General features: G+C 46.3%; 1 protein-coding gene across 2 annotated transcripts in view; it reads right to left on the bottom strand.

Moving 5' to 3' along the window:
• LOC110524795 (DENN domain-containing protein 1B) overlaps positions 1-24,020 on the bottom strand; it is a 222,739-nt gene that overhangs the window by 179,192 nt on the left and 19,527 nt on the right. For both annotated transcript variants that reach the window (XM_036978765.1, XM_036978766.1), the window contains exon 3: positions 11,094-11,137. In XM_036978765.1, coding sequence (XP_036834660.1) covers positions 11,094-11,137 — 44 coding nt within the window. The remainder of the gene's footprint in view (positions 1-11,093; positions 11,138-24,020) is intronic.

Raw genomic sequence — 24,020 nt, 5'->3', positions numbered from 1 at the left:
CCCCCTCTCCATCCCCCTCTCCCTCTGTCCCCCTCTCTCTCCCTCCCCCTCTCTCTCCCTCCCCCTCTCTGGCTCCCTCTCTGTCCCCCTCTCTGTCCCCCTCTCTGTCCCCCTCTCTGTCCCCCTCTCCCTATGGCAGCTGTAGATGACCAGGACATCAAGAGTCTCAGGGGCCGAGGGAGTAAGAGAGATGGAGAGAGAGAGGAATGGAGTGAGAGAGAGATGAGAGAGAGAGCGATGGAGAGAGAAAAATGGAGAGAGAGAGAAGTGGAGACAGAGAGAGAAATGGAGAGAGAGAAGTGGAGAGAGAGAAAGATGAAGAGCAAGATGGAGAGAGCGTTTTTTTCACTTCATATGACACCGCCCTGGCATGCCATCCTGCAGTCTGCTCCCCTTTCAGCCTCTATTCTACCACAGAACAGAAAAAAAATCAATTGGTATTTCCATAATCCGCACTCGTCTGCCTGCCTCCTCCCCAGGGTCGACTAACCCCTCCACCCTGATCCTACGGCCTACAACTGTCATTACGCCGGGCAACAATACCGGGCCAGACAAAAGGAAGCCTGAGGAGACTGTTTGGGGCTGCAGCCATATGCTGCTCCACTCCTGGAGAAAAGAGGAGTGACTGACGGATTGACCGACTGTAGCTTCTCTCTCTCTCTCTCGGTTGCAGTGCAGAACCACAAAGAGGGAAATGAGCCTAGACCTGGTAATGAGCTGTGTGAATAGTATACAGGCCTTTCTGGCCGCCGACTGGTGGGGGGAAAGACCAAGCCGTCTGCACACAGTCACACCAAGGTATATAATAACTACACTAGCCATCTCATTCACACACACCATGTGGTCAACAACAGAGAGAGAGAGAGAGAGAGAGAGAGAGAGAGAGAGAGAGAGAGAGAGAGAGAGAGAGAGAGAGAGAGAGAGAGGGGGGGGGTGAGAGAGAGAGAGAGGGGGTGAGAGAGAGAGGGGGGGTGAGAGAGAGAGAGAGGGTGAGAGAGAGAGAGAGGGGGAGAGAGAGAGGGGGTGAGATAGAGAGGGAGGGGGTGAGAGAGAGGGGGGTGAGAGAGAGGGGGGTGAGAGAGAGAGAAGGGGTGAGAGAGAGAGGGGGAGAGAGAGAGAGGGGGAGAGAGAGAGGAGAGAGCAAGATGGTAAATAGATGAGACAGAGAGAGCGAGAGAAAGAGAGAGAGACAGACTGTCTGTCTGTCTGTCTGTCTGTGAGAGAGAGAGAGAGAGAGAGAGGGAGAAAGGGGAAACACTAACACTTGTTACTTAATGCTACTTAACGTTCTGACGGCTTCACTATGAAAGTTCTCTATCATTTTCTTTATGTATCAGTTTCTCTTTCATCGTGTTTCTCTTCTCTCATATTGCTGTTCATTTCCTTCTCTCTCCCGATCTTCATCCTTTCCCTTTCTCTCTTCCTCAATCAATCCATCTCTCCCCTATGACAGATACACTGATCTAGTTGTAGGCTATTAGTGGACAGACAGACAGACAGATCCCCTAGTGTGATGTAGATGTATTAGGGGACAGACAGACAGACAGATCCCCTAGTGTGATGTAGTTGTATTAGGGGACAGACAGACAGACAGATCCCCTAGTGTGATGTAGATGTATTAGGGGACAGACAGACAGACAGATCCCCTAGTGTGATGTAGTTGTATTACGGGACAGACAGACAGACAGATCCCCTAGTGTGATGTAGTTGTATTAGGGGACAGACAGACAGATCCCATAGTGTGATGTAGTTGTATTAGGGGACAGACAGATCCCCTAGTGTGATGTAGTTGTATTAGGGAACAGACAGACAGACAGATCCCCTAGTGTGATGTAGATGTATTAGGGGACAGACAGACAGATATCCTAGTGTGATGTAGATGTATTAGGGGACAGACAGATCTCCTAGTGTGATGTAGATGTATTAGGGGACAGACAGACAGACAGATCCCCTAGTGTGATGTAGATGTATTACTGGACAGACAGACGGACAGATCACCTAGTGTGATGTAAGGACAGCAGACAGACAGATCCTGTAGCGTCTCTCCAGCCCGTTGATTCTTCAAAGCGGCTTCTTCTCTGCTGTGGTACATACAGTTCGCCTACGCAGAACCCGCTCTCCTTTTCTTCCATTATTTTATTTCCTGGCTTCTCTTCCTTCTTCCTGTTACCAGCTGCGGTCCGCCCACTTCTCTGCTCTTACACCTGTGTGTGTTCCAACACCTTTCAACACACTGGCCTGGTCACACCACAGTATGGTCCATACCTCTGCCACTCATTCCTTTATTCCCTCCGCCTCATCCCTGGTTTTGATGACCACAATAGGGCGGTGTTAAACCCACTGCTCACACATCTCGGAGAGGTACGGCACGGAAACCGCGCCCGAGTCAGAGATCACTACTGGAACTACGACCGATATTAACATTTATTGTCGTTTTATTTACAGAAGGAAGGAAGCAAAGAGAGAGAAAGAAAGATAGGGAAAGGGAGAGAGAGAGAGAGGGGAAGAGAGAGATGGGGGAAGAGAGAGAAGGAAGGAAAGAGAGAGAGAAGGAAAGAGAGAGGGAAAGAGAGAGAGAGAAGGAAAGAGAGAGAGAGGGGAAGGGAGAGAGAGAGAGAAAGGAAGGGATAGAGAGAGAGAGGGGAAGGGAGAGAGAGGGGAAGGGCGAGAGAGAGAGAGAAGGAAAGAAAGAGAGAGGAAAGAGAGAGAAAAGGAAAGAGAGAGAGAGGGGAAGGGATAGAGCGGGAGAGGGGGGAAGGGAGAGAGAAAGAAAGAGAGAGAGAAGGAAAGAGAGAGAGCGAGAAGGAAAGAGAGAGGGGAGAGAGAGAGAAGGAAAGAGAGAGAGGGGGGAAGGGAGAGAGAGAGAGAGGGGAAGGGATAGAGAGAGGGGAAGGGAGAGAGAGAGGGGAAGGGAGAGAGCGAGAGAGAGAGAGAAGGAAAGAAAGAGAGAGAGGAAAGAGAGAGAAGGAAAGAGAGAGAGAGGAAAGAGAGAGAGACAGAGAGAGAAGGAAAGAGAGAGAGGGGAAGTGAGAGAGAGAGAGGGGGGAAGTGAGAGAGAGAGAGGGGGGAAGGGAGAGAGAGAGAGAAGGAAAGAGAGAGAGAGGGGAAGGGATAGAGAGAGAGAGGGGAAGGGATAGAGAGAGAGAGAAGGTAAGGGAGAGAGAGAGAAAGAGAGAGAGGGGGAGAAAGAGAGAGAGGGGGAAGGGAGAGAGAGAGAGGGGAAGGGAGAGAGATAGAAAGAGAGAGAGGGGAAGTGAGAGAGAGAAAGAGAGAGAGTGGAAGAGAAAGAGAGAGAAGGGAAGAGAGATAGAAGGAAAGAGAGAGGGGGGGTAGGGAGAGAGAGAGAAAGAGAGAAAGGACGGGATAGAGAGAGGAAGGGAGAGAGAGAGAAAGAGAGAGAGGAGGAAGGAAGGAGAGAGAGAGAGAGAGAGAGAGAAGGAAGAAAAGAGAGAGGGAAAGAGAGGGGAAGGGAGAAAGAAGGAAAGAGAGCGAGAGAGAAAGAAGGAAAGAGAGAGAGAGGGGAAGGGAGAGAGAGAAAGGGGAAAGGAGAGAGAGAGAGGGGAAAGGAGAGAGAGAGGGGAAAGGAGAGAGAGAGGGAGGAAGGGAGAGAGAGAGAGGGGAACGGAGAGAGAGAAAGGGGAAAGGAGAGAGAGAGAAGGAAAGAAAGAGAGAGGGGGGGAGAGAGAGGGAGGGGTAAGGGAGAGAGAGAGAGAGAGAGAGAGAGAGGGAGAGAGAAGGAAGGAAGGAAAGAGAGAGAGAGAGGGGGGAAGGGAGAGAGAGAGAGAAATGAAAGAGAGAGAAAGAGAGAAGGAAGAAAAGAGAGAGAGGGAAAGAGAGGGGAAGAGAGAACGAAGGAAAGAGAGAGAGAGAGAAAGAAGGAAAGAGAGGGGAAGGGAGAGAGAGGGGAAGGGAGAGAGAGGGGAAGGGAGAGAGAGGGGAAGGGAGAGAGAGGGGAAGGGAGAGAGAGGGGAAGGGAGAGAGAGGGGAAGGGAGAGAGGGAGAAAGGAAAGAGAGAGAGAAAGAGAGAGGAGGGATAGAGAGAGAAGGAAAGAAAGAGAGAGAGAAGGAAAGAGAGAGAGAGAGAGAAGGAAAGAGAGAGAGAGAGAGGGAGAGAGAGAGAAGGAAAGAGAGAGAGAGAAGGAAAGAAAGAGGGGAAGGGAGAGAGAGGGGAAGGGAGAGAGAGGGAGAAAGGAAAGAGAGAGAGAAAGAGAGAAGGAAGAAAAGAGAGAGAGGGAAAGAGAGGGGAAGAGAGAAAGAAGGAAAGAGAGAGAGAGGGGAAGGGAGAGAGAGGGGGAAGGGAGAGAGAAGGAAAGAGAGAGAGGGGAAGTGAGAGAGAGAGGGGAAGTGAGAGAGAGAGAGAGAAGGAAAGAGAGAGAGAGAAGGAAAGAGAGCGAGAGAGAGAGAGAGAAGGAAAGAAAGAGGGGAAGTGAGAGAGAGAGGGAAAGGGAGAGAGAGAGAGAGAAGGAAAGAGAGAGAGAGAGAAGGAAAGAGAGAGGGGGAAGGGAAAGAGAGAGAGAGGAGGAGAAAATAGAGAGAGAAGGAAAGAAAGAGAGAGAGAGAAGGAAAGAGAGAGAGAAGGAAAGAAAGAGAGAGAGGGGGGGAAGAGAGAGAGAGGGGTAAGGGAGAAAGAGAGGGAGAGAGAAGGAAGGAAGGAAAGAGAGAGAGAGAGAGAGAGAGAGGGGAAGAGAGAGAGAGAGGGGAAGGGAGAGAGAGAAAGGAAAGAGAGAGAGAAAGAGAGAAGGAAGAAAAGAGAGAGAGGGAAAGAGAGGGGAAGAGAGAAAGAAGGAAAGAGAGAGAGAGAGGGGAAGGGAGAGAGAGGGGAAGGGAGAGAGAGGGGAAGGGAGAGAGAGGAGAAGGAAAGAGAGAGAGGGGAAGTGAGAGAGAGAGAGAGAAGGAAAGAGAGAGAGAGAGAAGGAAAGAGAGAGAGAGAGGGGTGAAGAGAGAGAGAGAGAAGGAAAGAGAGAGAGAGAGAAGGAAAGAGAGAGAGAGAGAAGGAAAGAGAGAGAGAGAGAAGGAAAGAGAGAGAGAGGGGTAAGGGAGAGAGAGAGAGGGGTAAGGGAGAGAGAGAGAGGGGTAAGGGAGAGAGAGAGGGGTAAGGGAGAGAGAGAGAGGGGAAGGGAGAGAGAGAGAGGGGTAAGGGAGAGAGAGAGAGGGGTAAGGGAGAGCGAGAGAGGGGTAAGGGAGAGAGAGAGAGGGGAAGGGAGAGAGAGAGAGGGGAAGGGAGAGAGAGAGAGGGGAAGGGAGAGAGAGAGAGGGGAAGGGAGAGAGAAGGAAGGAAGGAAAGAGAGAGAGAGGGGGGGGAAGGGAGAGAGAGAGAAAGGAAAGAGAGAGAAAGAGAGAAGGAAGAAAAGAGAGAGAGGGAAAGAGAGGGGAAGAGAGAAAGAAGGAGAGAGAGGGGAAAGGAGAGAGAGGGGAATGGAGAGAGAGGGGAAGGGAGAGAGAGAGGGGAAGGGAGAGAGAGAGGGGAAGGGAGAGAGAGAAAGGGGAAAGGAGAGATAGAGAGGGGAAGGGAGAGAGAGAGGGGGGAAGGGAGAGAGAGAGGGGGAGAGAGAGAGAAGGAAAGAGAGAGAGAGGAAAGAGAGAGAGAGTGAAGGAAAGAGAGAGAGGGGAAGTGAGAGAGAGAGAGAAGGAAAGAAAGAGAGAGAAGGAAAGAGAGAGAGAGAGAGAGAGAGAAGGAAAGAAAGAGAGAGGGGTAAGGGAGAGAGAGAGAGAGGGGTAAGGGAGAGAGAGAGGGGGGGGAGAGAGAAGGAAGGAAGGAAGGAAGGAAAGCGAGAGAGAGAGAGTGCGGAAGGGAGAGAGAGAGAGAAAGGAAAGAGAGAGAGAAAGAGAGAGAGGGGAAGGGAGAGAGAGAGAAGGAAGGAAGGAAAGAGAGAGAGAGAAGGAAAGAGAGAGGGGAAGAGAGAGAGAGAGAGAGGGGAAGGGAGAGAGAAGGAAGGAAGGAAAGAGAGAGAGAGGGGAAGGGAGAGAGAGAAAGGAAAGAGAGAGAGAAAGAGAGAGAGAGGGGAAGGGAGAGAGAGAAGGAAGGAAGGAAAGAGAGAGAGAAGGAAAGAGAGGGGGGAAGAGAGAGGGGGAAGAGAGAGAGAGAGAAAGGGGAAGGGAGAGAGAAGGAAGGAAGGAAAGAGAGAGAGAGGAAGGGAGAGAGAGAGAAGGAAGGAAAGAGAGAGGGGAAGAGAGAGAGAGGGGAAGAGAGAGAGAGGGGAAGAGAGAGGGAAGGAAAGAGAGAGGGACGGAAGGAAAGAGGGACGGAAGGAAAGAGGGACGGAAGGAAAGAGAGAGAGAGAGAGAGAGAAGGAAAGAGGGAGAGAGAAGGAAAGAAAGAGAGCGAGAGAAGGAAAGAAAGAGAGCGAGAGAAGGAAAGAAAGAGAGCGAGAGAAGGAAAGAAAGAGAGCGAGAGAAGGAAAGAAAGAGAGCAAGAGAAGGAAAGAAAGAGAGAGAGGGGGTAAGGGGGAGAGAGAGAGAGAGAGAGAGAGAGAGAGAGGGGAAGGGAGAGAGAGAAGGAAGGAAGTAAAGAGAGAGAGAAAGAGAGAAAAAGAGAGAGAGAAAGAGAGAAAAAGAGAGAGAGGGAAAGAGAGAGAGAGGGAAAGAGAGAGAGGGAAAGAGAGAGAGAGGGAAAGAGAGAGAGGGAAAGAGAGAGAGGGAGAGGGAAAGAGAGGAGAGGGAGAGAGAAGAGAGAGAGAGAGGGGGAAAGAGGGAGAGAGAGAGAGAGAGAGAGAAAGAGGGGGAGAGAGAGAGAGAGAGAGAGAGAGGGAGAGAAATGGAGAGAGAGAGAGAGAGAGAGAGAGAGAGAGAGAGAAAGAGGGAGAGAGAGAGAGAAAGAGGGAGAGAGAGAGAATGGAAGACATAAAATGAGTGAAGTGAAGATACAAAGGAAGATCGAGAGAGCGAGGAAACAGAGTGCATTCCTGTCACGGTTGCACGATAATTACTGGTTCGTCAGTTATTGAAGACCTGCTCACTGCTTTCATTACCAGGAACAGCCGTTCACTGAAAGTAGGAGTGGGGGGGAAGAGGTGGGGGTTCGTACAGGATAGCAGGATGAGTGAGGGAGGGAGGGAGGGAGGGAGGGAGGGAGGGAGGGGAGAATAGAGGTTGAGGGAGAGGGGAGAAGAGATGCAATATGACTTGCGATTTGGGTGAACACTTGGGTGAACTGTTGGAATCTGGGTAATATAATGATTATTCTAATTCTATAGTTAGAATATAATAGTGGCCACTTTGAATACAGTGTTGTTTGACATGACAAATGAATTTGAATACTAATAGGATCTCTATGGAGGTGTTATTGTGAAAGGTTAGGAACCAAAGTGTTGGTCAGTGTTTCCCAGGGGAGTGGGACCCTATAATCCAGGGGTCTCTAACCGGTTTATCACAGACACTGCAAGCTCCCAGCTACTATCTAGTCAACGCAACATTCACATTATCCCACCCCTTGTTAGCCACTGCTTGCTTAAAAAGCCAAACCTAACACAATAACTGCCAAATAATGTCCAGCATTATTACCCCTGTCTGTGTGGGAAGAGTTGCAGAGGAAGAGGAGAAGAGAATAACGTGCCTATTTGAAAGATATAAAAAAATACTGTAGCTCGCGACATGTTTCATTTTTTTAAGTAGCTCTCACGCTAGAAATGTTTGGGAAACGTGCTATAATGTTTGGATATATTCAGAATATTCAGATTCAGAAGATGCCTTTGCAAAAACAACATGCTGATTTTGTCCTACACCAGCACTGGTATAATTTATTAGCTAGCTAGCAAGCAATTAGCATTAGCAGCTAAAACGATAATTTTAGCGCTCCTTGAGCTACAGGAGACAGGGCTTGGTGAGAGAGGGGTAGAGAGACGACTAAACTATCAAACCAGAGCAGTGTATCACATTTAACAAACCAAACATTGAAATACCGTTTTAGAAGATAACGTAAAAACCTAAACCGGTCCGAGCATCAATAGATGTATAGTAAAATACAGTAAACCACCCAGCCCTAAGTGACAGAGGTTAAGGCAGGGGGGGACTGAGAGAGAGGTTTGACGGGGGATCACTATGAGGAGTGAATGAGTGAGTGAGTGAGTGAATGAGCGAGTGAGTGAGTGAGTGAATGAGCGAGCGAGCGAGCGAGCGAATGAGCGAGCGAGTGAGTGAGTGGGCAGTAGGCAGTAGGCAACGTGAAAATGTTCGTTCCATAATGCAATTAGATGGGAAACAAAGTTGTCAAAAGGGCACTGCACATGTAAGATGACAAAGATGAAAATATCCATTAGAAATGTAGAGAGGAGATCTAAAGATGCAACAACTAGCAGGGTTGATAATATGACTAGGAATGTGCCTTTGGCTACTGGACAATAAAAGAAAGTCAATATAAAATAGTTGCACGCACGGATACAGTCTGATTTTGGCTTCTTTGAAGCAAGGTAAGACATGCATCATAATATGTAATACATCAAACAATTAAAAGATGCACTGTGCAGAAATCACAATTTCCTGGTTGCTAAAATTCTAATAGTTCAGCTAATTTCAGTTTCTGTAACAAAACAAGCTAGTGTAGAGAATAATTTCACCTTCTAAAAACACTGAGAAATTATTGTACCTTCTAAATCGCAATTAAATATATTTTCCATAACCAAAACTATAGTAAACTCAGCAAAACTGTTTATTTAAACTGCATTTATTTTCAGCAAACTTAACACGTGTCAATACTTGTATGAACATAAAAAGATTCAACAGCTGAGATATAAACTGAACAAGTTCCACAGACATGTGACTAACAGAAATGGAATAATGTGTCCCTGAACAAAGGGGGGGGGTCAAAATCAAAAGTAACTGTCAGTATCTGGTGTGGCCACCAGCTGCAGTGAATCTCCTCCTCATGGACTGCAACCAGATTTGCCAGTTCTTTGTGTGAGATGTTACCCCACTCTTCCACCAAGGCACCTGCAAGTTCCCGGACATTTCTGGGGGGAATGGCCCTAGCCCTCACCTTCCGATCCAACAGGTCCCAGACGTGCTCAATGGGATTGAGATCCGGACTCTTCGCTGGCTATACTGTCTTGCAGGAAATCATGCACAGAACGAGCAGTATGGCTGGTGGCATTGTCATGCTGGAGGGTCATGTCAGGATGAGCCTGCAGGAAGGGTACCACATGAGGGAGGAGGATGTCTTCCCTGTAACGCACAGCGTTGAGATTGCCTGCAATGACAACAAGCTCAGTCCGATGATGCTGTGACACACCGCCCCATACCATGACAGACCCTCCACCTCCAAACTAATCCCGCTCCAGAGTACAGGCCGCGGTGTAACGCTCATTCCATTCGACGCTAAACGAAACGATCCGACCATCACAACTGGTGAGACAAAACCGCGACTTGGCATTGAAGAGCACTTTTCGCCAGTCCTGTCTGGTCCAGCGACGGTGGGTTTGTGCCCATAGTCGACGTTGTTGCCGGTGATGTCTGGTGAGGACCTGCCTTACAACAGGCTACAAGCCCTTAGTCCAGCCTCTCTCGTTCCTGGTGTAACTCGGGCAGTTGTTGTTGCCATTGTGTACCTGTCCCACAGGTGTGACGTTTGATGTACCAATCCTGTGCATGTGTTGTTGCCACAGTGAGGACAATCAGCTGTCCGTCCTGTCTCCTTGTAGCGCTGTCTTAGGCATCTCACAGTACGGACATCGCAATTTATTGCCCTGGCCACATTTGCAGTCCTCATGCCTCCTTGCAGCATGCCTAAGGCACGTTCACGCAGCTGAGCAGGGACCTTGGGCATCTTTCTTTTGGTGTTTTTCCAGAGTCAGTAGAAAGGCCTCTTTAGTGTCTCTTTAGTTTTCATAACTGTGACCATAATTTCCTACCGTCTGTAAGCTGTTTGTCTTAACCATTCCACAACCATTCCACATGTTCATCAATTGTTTATGGTTCATTGAAAAGCATGGGAAACAGTGTTTAAACACTTTACAATGAAGATCTGTGAAGTTATTTGGATTTTTACAAATTATCATTTTGCTGAGTTTATTTTCAGCTGTTTGAAGCTGGTGTGCAAAACCAAAAGTAAAAGCAAAACGTAAGAATTGGAGGTATAGAAATAGTTCACATAGAACATATCTACATCCTTCTTAGAGTTGCTTTCAATGAGAATGACAGATCTATAACTCACATTTCTATGTGAATTCGGTCGGGGGTCGCACAAACAGTGACACATTGCAGCTTAAGTATATTTCTTCAAAAGGCATACTGCCTCCAGCTCATTGCAAAGCGGTATGTGACGCGCTGATGAAACCTGCCTTCCGTTGCCGATGCGAGTGCTGTTTGAGACGCTGTAGTAGCAGCATCTCTGTATCTGTACGCTGTACAATATACTCTATACGCTGTACGTGTGTGATAAGATACATAACCAATGTACTATACACACGCACCAATCTAATTCCACTAAATGTATCAAATTAAAATAGAGACTGATAAGCATGACCAGTCAAATGTAGTTTCATGCTGCCAAACATACCCTCGTAAAACGGACCATCCGACCGATCCTCGACTTCCGCGATGTCATTTACAAAATAGCCTCCAACACACACTGTTTTTATTTACTTTTCTGCTCTTTTGCACACCAGTATTGCTACTTGCACATCATGATCTGCACATCTATCACTCCAGTGTTAATCTGCTAAATTGTAATTACTCTATGTCCTATTCATTGCCTTACCTCCTCACTCCATTTGCACACACTGTACATAGATTTTTCTATTGTGTTATTGACTGTATGTTTGTTTATTCCATGTGTAACTCTGTGTTGTTGTGTGTGTCACACTGCTTTGCTTTATCTTGGCCAGGTCGCAGTTGTAAATGAGAACTTGTTCTCAACTAGCCTACCTGGTTAAATAAAGGTGTTCTCAACTAGCCTACCCGGTTAAATAAAGGTGTTCTCAACTAGCCTACCCGGAGAATTGTTGCCAATTTTATTTATCGGCTATTCTAACTTTATTATTTTGGGGCCAAAAGCCGGCTATTACCGACTAACGGAAAACCCTGGTGTGTGTTAGCGTGTGTGTGTGTGTGTGTGTGTGTGTGTGTGTGTGTGTGTGTGTGTTAGCGTGTGCGTTTCCAACCTGGTCTGTGTAGTCCTGGGGGAAGCTCCACCGCACGGTAGGATCTGGAGGTAATTGACAGACAGCATTAATCAGCAGTGAGAAACACAGTCTTCGCAGTGCTGCCTCAGAACACATACATATTAATGAGAGGGGTGGGGGCCGCCAGTCAGCACACACACATTCAGATAGTAATACACACACACACACACACACACACACACACACACACACACACACACACACACACACACAGTTAGCGAACACTGTGGAGAGACGGAGGATGTGGATCTCCAATATGCTAATGTATCTCCTCCATGTAGATATGATGTGATATTATACCCCACATCATCCCTGCTTGGGCGTGTGGAAATCAGACCTGCACGTACAGTCATTTACAACACACATCCTACGTGTGTTTGCCGTAGATGGAGAGAGAATTGGCAGTGGTGAATTATGCTGGTGCAAAGGCCTCGTGGTTGTCTTGGTATTAATTTCTAGACATTAAGTAACACTGCCATGTATTTTAAGACACGTGAACATCTAGAATCCACAGCGAGTGGAGTGGAGTGATTTATGTTATTCCGCTTGTGTAATAACCACAAACATCCCTCCATCATCTCCATTACTCGCAATTACAAAGTAATCCCATTGCAAACAATATATCAGTACTATCTAGCAGATGTGGTAATTAGGCCTACAGTTTTACCACAGAGTGGCCGAGACCAAGCAACAATATGACAGAGATCATGGCAATGGAATAGTCCCAAAAGTGTCAAACCCACCCCACAGTTAGCCAGTTCAAGCTCTTCGCAAAGGACTGGAAAGAAAACAAAATAATATTTCTACCACCAGGTCCATGTTCAGTACCCAAACGTTGTCGAACGTTATAGATAGAAATGAATAGAGCCAATGTGATTCCTTGTTCTACATGTCAGAGAGGCATGTTTGGGCTACATAGCACGTTTCAAAACGTTGCGTCCTGCTGAACGCTCCCCCGGGTCTATTGTAAAGTCTACATGAGGACGAGTTCACGGCCGTAGTGTCACTATCAAAGAGGCTTCTGGTAAACACTGTTTCCACAGTGATAGAGTTCTGAAGTCCAGACCACAACTCCAGAAATAGCCTTAATCTGGGTCCGGGAAACTGGGCCAATGGGCTAAGAAAATGTTATTTTAGATTTAGAATTTCCACAGCCGGCATGTTGGCACCAAGTTTCATTCTGGAAGACTAACTTATAATCTCCCTCTCACAAGGACACAGACAAACATCATAAACAGACCACGTTTCTCACCCGTGAAGAGAAACGGGCAAAAGGAGCAAGAAGACAGAATCAAAGTTGCCTTCTCCATAATCCTGTTGGATGTTTTCTCAGGCCTCGTCTAAAAAGACCCTGACAAAGACACTCTCTGCTCTCCTAGGGGACTCCATCCCAAAATACACCCACCATCCCTTCACCCTTTCAGCCTGCCACCGCAAATACATGCACCCCTTCATCCCAAATACATGCACCCCTCCACCCCCTCTTGCTGAGCCACCAGAGCAATGTTATGCTGTTTTTATGGGTGAGAGGATGGGAACCTCTGCCAGACACAGAGAGAGAAAAAGAGAGATTGAGCTATAGAAAGAAAGAGAAGGAATGAAGGGTATCTATCTTTCCACTCTCTCTCCTGACTGGAACTCTCCCCAACTCCCTTTCCTCTGTCCTCTCTCTCCTGACTGGAACTCTCCCCAACTCCCTTCCCTCTGTCCTCTCTCTCTCCTGACTAGAACTCTCCCCAACTCCCTTCCCTCTGTCCTCTCTCTCTCCTGACTAGAACTCTCCCCAACTCCCTTCCCTCTGTCCTCTCCTCCTGACTGGAACTCCCCAACTCCCTTCCCTCACCTTTATTTCCCTCTCACTCTTCTCCCCAACTCCACTCCCTCTGTCCTCTCTCTCTTTTCCTCTTCCTCTCCCCAACTCCCTGCTGACTCCTTTTGCTCTCTCCCTAAACTCCCCCACTCTCGCCACCTCGCCCTCACTCCCTCTCCCTTGCTCCTCACTACTTAAGGTGAAGCTTAAGGAGTTTAGGTGAAGGTTATGGAGGGTTATGGTGAAGTTTATGGAGGGTTAAGGTGAAGTTTACCGAAGTTAAGGGGAAGGTTATGGAGGTTAAGGTGAAGATTAGGGTTAGGGAGGTTAAGGTGAAGTTTAGGAGGGTTAAGGTACAGGTGAGTGGGGTTGAGGTAAAGGTGAAAGTGATGGGGGTTATGGTGAAGGTTGTGGAGGGTGAAGGTTATGGATAGTTAAGGTGACAGTTACGGGGGGTTAAGGTGAAGGTTATGGAGGGTTAAGGGGAAGGTGATGGGGTTTAAGGTGAAGGTTATGGGGGGGTTAAGGTGAAGGTTATGGGGGGGTTAAAGTGAAGGTTATGGGGGGGGTTAAGGTGAAGGTTATGGGGGGGTTAAGGTGAAGGTTATGTGGGGGTTAAGGTGAAGGTTATGGAGGGTTAAGGTGAAGGTTATGGAGGGGTTAAGGTGAACATTATGGGGGAGTTAAGGTGAAGGTTATGGAGGATTACGGTGAAGGTTATGGAGGGTTACGGTGAAGGTTATGGAGGGTTACGGTGAAGGTTATGGAGGGTTACGGTGAAGGTTATGGAGGGTTACGGTGAAGGTTATGGAGGGTTACGGTGAAGGTTATGGAGGGTTACGGTGAAGGTTATGGAGGGTTACGGTGAAGGTTATGGAGGGTTACGGTGAAGGTTATGGAGGGTTACGGTGAAGGTTATGGAGGGTTAAGGTGAAGGTTATGGAGGGTTAAGGTGAAGGTTGCTGTATACATGAAAACACCAAGTGTCCTGCAACATATCCATTCACACCAGTAGAAAACATCCCCACTTCCTCCCATCCACTGACTCCATCAGTGACAACATGTTGGCTTTGACAGTGAGAGTGACAAGGAGAAAGCAGTGAGTGACACACACCTCGTCCTTCTTTCTCATGTGGGTGAGTGTGTGTTAATTTATCCCCGTGGGCTTCAAGCATGGCTAATCTGGGACAGGCAATGTGCAGAGAGGCAACACGCGGTCAGCCCCCCAGCAGTCCAGACAACCAGCAGCAACCAGCAGGCAGGGTCAGTGGCAAATCAATGTTGGAACGTTCCACCGATGCGGGTCTTTAAAAGTCAAAATGCAGTGCTTTGATATGGGATGAGAGGGGGGCAGGGGGGCTAATAGGTAAATGATTGAGGGAGACAGTAAGGGGGGTGTGTCAGAGAGAATGGGGAGCAGCCCAAGTCCCCTTCGACACCACCTACCACCACTTCAGAGTAAATAAGAAAGAAACGAGTGGATGGACACACAGTGTTGAAGTTGGAGGTTTTACATACACCTTAGCCAAATACATTTAAAAACTCAGTTGTTCACAATTCCTGATATTTAATCCTAGTAAAAATTCCCTGTCTTAGATCAGTTAGGTGAAATGTCAGAATAATAGTAGAGAGAATGATTTATTTCAGCTTTTATTTCATCACATTCCCAGTGTGTCAGAAGTTTACATACACTCAATTAGTATTTGGTAGCATTTCCTTCCATTTGCGACCAAGCTTTAACTTCCTGACTGATGTCTTGAGATATTGCTTCAATATATCCACATAATAATTTTCATCCCTCACGATGCCATCTATTTTGTGAAGTGCACCAGTCCCTCCTGCAGCAAAACACCCCCACAACATGATGCTGCCACCCCCGTACTTCACGGTTGGGATGGTGTTCTTCGGCTTGCAAGCCTCCCCCTTTTACCTCCAAACATAACGATGGTCATTATGACCAAACGGTTCTATTTTTGTTTCATCAGACCAGAGGACATTTCTCCAAAAAGTAAAGTCTTTGTCCCCATGTTCAGTTGCAAACCGAAGTCTGGCTTTTTTATGGCGGTTTTGGATCAGTGGCTTCTTCCTTGCTGAGTGGCCTTTCAGGTTATGTCGATATAGGACTCGTTTTACTGTGGATATAGATACTTCGTACCTGCTTCCTACAGCATCTTCACAAGGTCCTTTGCTGTTGTTCTGGGATTGATTCGCACTTTTCACACCAAAGTACGTTAATCTCTAGGAGACAGAACGCATCTCCTTCCTGAGCGGTATGACGGCTGCGTGGTCCCATGGTGTTTATACTTGCGTACTATTGTTTGTACAGATGAACGTGGTACCTTCAGGCATTTGGAAATTGCTCCCAAGGATGAACCAGACTTGTGGAGGTCTACAACTTTTTTTCCCTAAGATCTTGACTGATTTATTTTGATTTTCCCATGATGTCAAGCAAAGAGGCACTGAGTTTGAAGGTAGGCCTTGAAATACATCCACAGATACACCTCCAATTGACTGAAATGATGTCAAATAGCCTATCAGAAGCTTCTAAAGCCATGACAATTTTCTGGAATTTTCCAAGCTGTTTAAAGGCACAGTCAACTTAATGTATGTACACTTCTGACCCACTGGAATTGTGATACAGTGAATTATAAGTGAAATAATCAGTCTGTTAACAATTGTTGGAAACATTACTTGTGTCATGCACAAAGTAGATGTCCTAACCGACTTGCCAAAACTATAGTTTGTTAACATTACGTAGAGTCTTAATGAGAAGGTGAAAGGTGACGATTTGGTGGTGATATAAAATGTGTGTCCCGCTCCTAATGGGTTGCACTTCACAGGTTAGTTCTATAGATGTGTTCAGACATAATGTTTGAGGAGTGGTTGAAAAACAAGTTAATGACTCCAACCTGAGTGTATGTAAACTAGTTTTAATGACTCCAACCTGAGTGTATGTAAACTAGTTTTAATGACTCCAACCCGAGTGTATGTAAACTAGTTTTAATGACTCCAACCCAAGTGTATGTAAACTAGTTTTAATGACTCCAACCCAAGTGTATGTAAACTAGTTTTAATGACTCCAACCCAAGTGTATGTAAACTAGTTTTAATGACTCCAACCCGAGTGTATGTAAACTAGTTTTAATGACTACAACCTGAGTGTATGTAAACTTCTGACTTCAACTGTAGATGTCAAGTGGAAAACAAAAGAAAGTCAAATAGACAACACTTAGCCAATAAGAGTGTCAAATACACAACATTCAGCCAATAAGAGTGTCAAATACACAACATTTAGCCAATAAGAGTGTCAAATACACAACATTCAGCCAATAAGAATGTCAAATACACAACATTCAGCCAATAAGAATGTCAAATACACAACATTCAGCCAATAAGAGTGTCAAATACACAACATGTAGCCAATGAGTGTCGAATACACAACATGTAGCCAATAAGAGTGTCAAATACACAACATTTAGCCAATAAGAGTGTCAAATACACAACATGTAGCCAATAAGAATGTCAAATACACAACATTTAGCCAATAAGAGTGTCAAATACACAACATTTAGCCAATAAGAGTGTCAAATACACAACATTTAGCCAATAAGAGTGTCAAATACACAACATTTAGCCAATGAGAGTGTCAAATACACAACATTTAGCCAATAAGAATGTCAAATACACAACATTTAGCCAATAAGAGTGTCAAATACACAACATTTAGCCAATAAGAGTGTCAAATACACAACATTTAGCCAATGAGAGTGTCAAATACACAACATTTAGCCAATAAGAATGTCAAATACACAACATTTAGCCAATAAGAGTCAAATTGAAAATAATAATAAATTACAGCTGCTTTTAACATTATGTCTGAACACATCTATAGAACTAACCTGTGAAGTGCAACCCATTAGGAGCGGGACACACATTTTATATCACCACCAAATCGTCACCTTTCACCTTCTCATTAAGACTCTACGTGATGTCGGCCACATCTCTATGTGAGGCACACAACATCAGCTTTAAAAATAGAGTGGTGACAAACCACATCACACAGGCACTTGTGTGTGGGCGCGGACACACACACACACACACACACACACACACACACACACACACACACACACACACACACACACACACACACAGAGCAGGAAGAATGTTTCATTGTTGATTTTTGCCTAATCCCAGAAACAACTGGATAGCAGTTAGATTGAATGTTAGATTGAATAGGGGCCCTGCTCGTTAAGAGAGAGGCCAGGTTCCATATGGAGAGCAGCAGTTCTCTTGTCAGAAGAAAAAGGTTGAACCCCGCCAGCATCCCTTCGCCTCTACACCCACAGCAAGATGAAGGGCCTTGTGACGCCTGCCTCTCCTTGTTCCTCATTTCTCCCTCGCTTTTCCTTTCCTCCCATCTCTCTCTCTTGGCCAGGGGTTAAACTACTGCACTCTAACCTCGCTTTGGCAATCACTTCTTTCTCTCTCTCTCTCTCTCTCTTTTATCTTTAAGAGATTTATTTCACCGTATGTAGTGGTCCGGATTAGGGCCTCGGGCCTGTATGGCCTGGGGATAAAGACATTGTCTTAGCGGACGCTAAGTAACTGACTGAGGAGGTAGCGACCGGCCGGGAGGAAGCTGCCGCTACTTAACATCCACAATGGCCGCCATTGTAGAGCAATGGCTGATCAGGCCGCAGGGGCCTGCTTCAGAGACCGTCTAGACTTTGAGCCAGCTAGTCAAGGAACTGCAGGAGAAAATCCCATCAGCCACTGGAGTGAAAGTTAACTAAGGTAACCTGCTGTGAACCTGATGACGATGTCAAGCCAACATATGGCCCCAAATGTCTATTGTTGGAACGAAGAGTTTTCTTCCTACTGAAGGAGTGAAGAGGTGAGAGGGGGTGAGACGGGGGGGGGACGGGGGGGCATGGGGACAGGGGGGGGGGGGGGGGGGGAGTTAGGAGCCTAAAGGAAGGAGGAATAACTGTGGTCATGACTTTACTTCTGGATCACTAGCCTTATTCTGTTCAGGAGGAGCCCTACCCCCAGAACTCACAATTAAAAAGGAGTAAGCAGATTAAGTAGCATCTTTCAACTGGCGCTGAATGAGAAAACTGACAGGCGTTTACAACGTGTTCTTCTCCTCGTTTCCCCGCTCCGATCTCACACAGCCAATGGCATTACATTTCATGCTGACTTAGTCGGCAATGGGGCCAAGAAAGGAAAAACTTCTCACCGATGATATGCTCCTTAAATTTACTAGTGGTGATCGGTCACACTGTGTTAGTGGCTGGTTTGGTTAAAGTAGGACCTTGGACAATCTACTGTGTGTGTGTGTGTGTGTGTGTGTGTGTGTGTGTGTATCCTGAAAAAGCCTCTCTCCGCTGCACCCTTTTGGGGGAAAAGCACCACAGTTGGCATTCCTACTGAAGGTACTTCATGGTTTGTGCAGAGACTCTGACTAAACAGGCTACATATATACACATGTATAATGGGAGAATACCCAGGCCCTACATCTGAGAGAGACGGAGACAGAGCGAGTGAGAGAGAGAGAGACAGAGAGAGACAGAGACAGAGCGAGTGAGAGAGAGAGAGACAGAGAGAGACAGAGACAGAGCGAGTGAGAGAGAGAGAGACAGAGAGAGACAGAGACAGAGCGAGTGAGAGAGAGAGAGACAGAGAGAGACAGAGACAGAGCGAGTGAGAGAGAGAGAGACAGAGAGAGACAGAGACAGAGCGAGTGAGAGAGAGAGAGACAGAGAGAGACAGAGACAGAGACAGAGACAGAGCGAGTGAGAGAGAGAGACAGAGAGACAGAGAGACAGACAGAGAGACAGAGAGAGACAGAGAGACAGAGAGACAGAGAGACAGAGAGACAGAGAGACAGAGAGACAGAGAGACAGAGAGAGAGAGAGAGAGAGAGAGAGAGAGAGAGAGAGAGAGAGAGAGAGAGAGAGAGAGAGAGAGAGAGAGAGAGAGAGAGACAGAGAGACAGAGAGACAGAGAGACAGAGAGACAGAGAGACAGAGAGACAGAGAGACAGAGAGACAGAGAGACAGAGAGAGAGAGAGAGAGAGAGAGAGAGAGAGAGAGAGAGAGAGAGAGAGAGAGAGAGAGAGAGAGAGAGAGAGAGAGAGAGAGAGAGAGAGAGAGAGAGAGAGAGAGAGAGAGAGAGAGAGAGAAACAGAGAGAGAGAGCGCGCAAACGAGGGAGCGAGCGAGAGAGAAGTGCATCTCCAGGCTAGTTGGGAAGCAACCCAATTTCACAGCTTCACGACTGAGCGGAGCAGCATATGGACGCTGGCGAGGCGAGCTCTGTGACAGGCTCCGCTCTGCGTTCATATCACAACATAACAACACTGGTGTTCCCAGTCAGCCTCCATACTGGTCCAACATTATGTCAAACACTGGCTACGCCTCAGCGAGTCAGCTAGCGCTGCCTTCCTCCACACTACGTGTTGGTGTATGGGGGGGCTATAAAAAGAATGCTTGCTGTCATTGATATCTCAAGTCATGTGAACTGACTTCCTCTCTCTCCACAATCAAAGACCGTCGTCGACTCCTACATTGTGATATGAATTCTAAGTTCGAAGTATCAAACGTACAAGGACAACATTCTAGTTGTAGAATGCAGACGATGGGTTAGGGATATGGGTGAAAATCTAATTGCTTTTTTTTTTTTTTTTTTTAACCAAATACTGCGATTGCGATTGGACGCGCTGTATAGATCAAAATACCTGGGTGAACTGTTGGAATCAAAGACAATTGCATTGCAATGTGAATTTGTACATGTTACAATTGCGATATCAATGTGAATTTGATTATACTGTGCAGTCCTAGGTTCCAGATTATAGGCCTAACTCGATGCTTGTAGAACATTCTAGATGAAGAGTCTGTGCTCGGTGAGCATTCCACCTCAGGTCTGGGTGAAAAAGATGCACTGGAACGGAGATACTTCAGGTAATCACACATTTCTCCCCATATGGTGCAACCATCTGCCTCAGTTTAAAAACAGTACCTGTGAAGAACTAAAATAGACATAGAAAGATATGACGATTAGCCTACCACAGATAACCTGCTTAGAGGTGGAGTAGGTACAAGCTGTGCCTAACCACTGAACTAGGGTCAGATACAGATTATGCCAGCAGCATACCACTTCTGGCTTGCTTCTGAAGCTAAGCAGGGTTGATCCTGGTCAGTTCCTGGATGGGAGACCAGATGCTTCTGGCTTGCTTCTGAAGCTAAGCAGGGTTGATCCTGGTCAGTTCCTGGATGGGAGACCAGATGCTGCTGGAAGTGGTGTTGGAGGGCCAGTAGGAGGCACTCTCTCCTCTGGTCTAAAAAACAAAATTCCCAATGCCCCATGGCAGTGATTGGGGACACTGCCCTGTGTAGGGTGCCGTCTTTCAGATGGTACGTTAAACGGGTGTCCTGACTCTCTGAGGTCATTAAAATTCCCATGGCACTTATCGTAAGAGTAGGGGTGTTAACCCCGGTGTCCTGGCTAAATTCCCAATCTGGCCCTCAAACCATCACGGTCATCTAATATTCCCCAGTTTACAATTGGCTCCTTCATCCGCCTCCTCTCCCCTGTAACTATTCCCCAGGTCGTTGCTGCAAATGAGAACGTGTTCTCAGTCAACTTACCTGGTAAAATAACAGATAAATAAAAAATACAGGCCTTAATGGTTAAGATTAGGGGGAAAAGTCTACCGCGAGCCTTGAATTTTCTAGCCGTTTCGACAGCTCTCTATTCTCCCATCCATGGTGTGTAAAGGCTGGATCTCCCTCCATGACATGTAGGGTAATCACAGCCTAGAGTACTGTACATATGGCGCCCAGAGGCTGCTAGCTGCTGATGATGACAGAATAAAGTGTTGCCAATGGCGTCTACACGCCGGTGCCGTCATACTGTAGCAGGGATCTGACGTTCACACGAGAAGCATGTCAGACAGCTATCAATCTCTAGTGGAACGACACCACCACCACCACCGCCACCGCTGCTGCTGCAAGGGTTGAATGCAGGCACTAGGCAACATGATACTGTTGCTATGGAGAGGAGATGGACAAACCTACAGTGTTTCTCTTTCGAATTCTCTAGTAGATAGATGGACTTCACTATTTAGCTTCAGTTGCACCCCGCCTCGCTATTTTTTTTCAGTTCAAGTGAAAAATGTTTCTCAGCTCTGTTTGTTCGTGCGGACTACTTCCTGGACTACTTCCTGGACTACTTCCTGGACTACTTCCTGGACTACTTCCTGGAAAACACTCAACCTGGATGTATTTTGCAGCATTGTTTTGTCATTAAAGATGTTCTTGTATCTGTTTTCACTCAGGTCAGTCAGGCTACACTGAACAGCACACACTCATTCTTTAGTTATCCTGCCTCAGTCCGCATCAACAACATTGATTCACGTAAACAAAACTATGACTAAGAGATGACTTGGTATAGCACGACACAAGAACCTTAGGGAGAGATGACTTGGTATAGCATGACACAAGGACCTTAGGGAGAGATGACTTGGTCCTACCACGATGATCCTATGATACTCAGAGAAACAGAACACCCTTGGACCAATCAGTTGAGAGAATGACGCAGCATGTGCGATCACAAATTAGTCACATGATCCGTGATGACAAATAGCACGGCTCATCCCTCACAATGACAACCATTGGCTGTGACCTACATTCTGTGGTGAAAAATGGGCTGCATCCCAAATAAGACCCCATCTAAACGACAGCATATTCCCAGTAAGCATATGTACCCAGGACGTCAGTGTAAACGGGAAGGTTGCTGGCTGGCAGAGGAACAGTACAGTCCCCAGAGGAGACACTGTATAGAGTGGTTAAAGAGATGCCAGACAGGAAAGGCTACAGGTTTATTTTCCCATGGCACGGTGTTGATTCAAATATGATTCATGATGGGCACTTGATTATTTCTAATATAATATATACTCGGGGGGGATGAAACCGATTCGGGGAACAAACAGAACAGAAAAGCAGAAAATAATATTTTTTAGAGGAACAGAATTAGAACCGAGAATGAAAGTGATCTATACTGTTCCGTAACAGAACCATTATTTTTAAAAGCCCTCATTGTCACTCAGAAACATATTCCAGTGTCTGCCTGCCCGCCTGTCTGTCTGCCCGCATGTCTGTCTGTCTGTCTGTCTGTCTGCCTGCCTGCCAGTCTGTCTGTCTGTCTGTCTGCCCGCCAGTCTGTCTGTCTGCCCGCCCGTCTGTCTGTCTGTCCACCTGTCTGTCTACCTGTCTGTCTGCCCGCCTGTCTGTCTGTCTGCCCGTCTGTCTGTCTGTCTGTTGAAAATCTTTGCTACTGTGTGTGTAGGCCACCTGCCCCTCCTCCTTCCTCTGAAGCATAGTCCTACTGACATTACAAGCGTGCTTCAGAAATTAGGGAGATTTCTTATTCAAGAAGAATGGATGAACTTTTTCAATGCTAGTTAAGGATACTATAGTTATCACGTTTCACATTGGATTTATTAACTACAAAAATATATTTTTTATTTTGGTGCCGCTATGCACACACAAGCTAGCTAGCTATGGTCCAACGTTAAGCCAACTCTCTGAACTCCAAGGACATTCAAAGTTCCTTCATAAAATCTGCTCCTCCGTACGTATAATTCTGTGGGCCTAACTCAGAAAATGCCAAGACTCTTCCTCCTCCACTCGCTCTCGCCCCCACCCACAAATTACAGTACAATCTGACACCCTACACTTGCCTGGCCAATGCATGTAAACAGCTGGCCCGCTCCATAACAAGTTGGGCCCAGTTTCCCGAAAGCATCTTAAGGCTAAGTTCATTGTTAGAACCTTCGTAGGAGCATCGTTAAATCTCCGAGCTGTTTGCCAAAAACCCTCGTTATTACCGTTGCAATTGAAAAACTGCTTTAGACCACTCATTAGATGCTTTTTTTTGCCCTCCCGCGTCACTTTCGACCAAGAAGATCTCCGCCAACCAAAGGAAAAACATGGTTTATCCTTCTCTCTGTGACTGCCGAGAACTTCAGAACAAAGTTGACTACAAATACAAAGCCGCAAATGTCTGTTTCAATTGATACAAACAAGCAAAGTATAAAAATATGCTTTAAATGAAAACCTAGATGACTGCATTAAGATAAACACTAGGCTATAGGCCCATTTCAATCATATAGAAATACATTCCATGTTAATAAATGTTGCTACTTGTAGGCTCCTGTCTGTAATCTGTCTCAATATATTTCATGATGTGCCATATTGGTGGTTTTGTGCATTTTTTATTGGGTAAGCATTAGAATAAGCATACTTCAATAGTTGCAGCCGTAGGTGGTAATCTCTCTCTAGGAGCTGATCTGTCGTCAGTATTGTGAAATAATTCCAAGGAATGATTTGAATGGAGAAAACTGACCTGAGAGCAGCACCCTCTTTCTTTCGATCTCATCAATATCAACACATGCCTCAAAAAGGTGCACTTACCGACCGTTCTCTCTGTGCGGTATTTAGGGAAACGCATGTTACATCTTCGGCAGTTGTAGGAAAGATGCATTGTTGACTACACTCGTAAGGCTAAAAATCCATCGATATGGGGGAAACATGGGTCCTGCTCGATCCACACTGATTAGTGAAAACATTTCAGAGGTTTAAAAGGAAAAAAGAACAGAAAGGAACGATATAAACAGAACGAAAAATAACGTTTATTTTAAGAATTATACAATTGGAAAATAATTTTGGTTCCAACCCCTGATAATATTAATGCCACTTAACAGACGCTTATGGGGGGGGGGGGGGGGGGGCATTACTAGCCGGCTGCCACTCGGTTACTCAACCCTGCACCTTACAGGCTGCTGCCCTATATACATAGATTCACTGGTAACTTCAATAAGGGAACACTGGTAACTTCAATAAGGGAACACTAGTCATTTTAATAATGTTTAAATAATGTTTACATACTGCTTTACATCTCATGTATATACTGTATTCTATTCTACTGTATTTCAGTCAATGCCACTCCAGCATTGCTCAATCTAATATTTCAAATGTTCTTAATTCCATTATTTTAATATTAGATGTGTGTTTATTGTTGTGAATCCTTTTT

Source organism: Oncorhynchus mykiss, chromosome 5 (assembly GCF_013265735.2).
Source record: "Oncorhynchus mykiss isolate Arlee chromosome 5, USDA_OmykA_1.1, whole genome shotgun sequence".
In the NCBI taxonomy this organism is placed as follows: Eukaryota; Metazoa; Chordata; class Actinopteri; order Salmoniformes; family Salmonidae; genus Oncorhynchus; species Oncorhynchus mykiss.
This window is presented reverse-complemented; position numbering and strand designations above follow the sequence as displayed.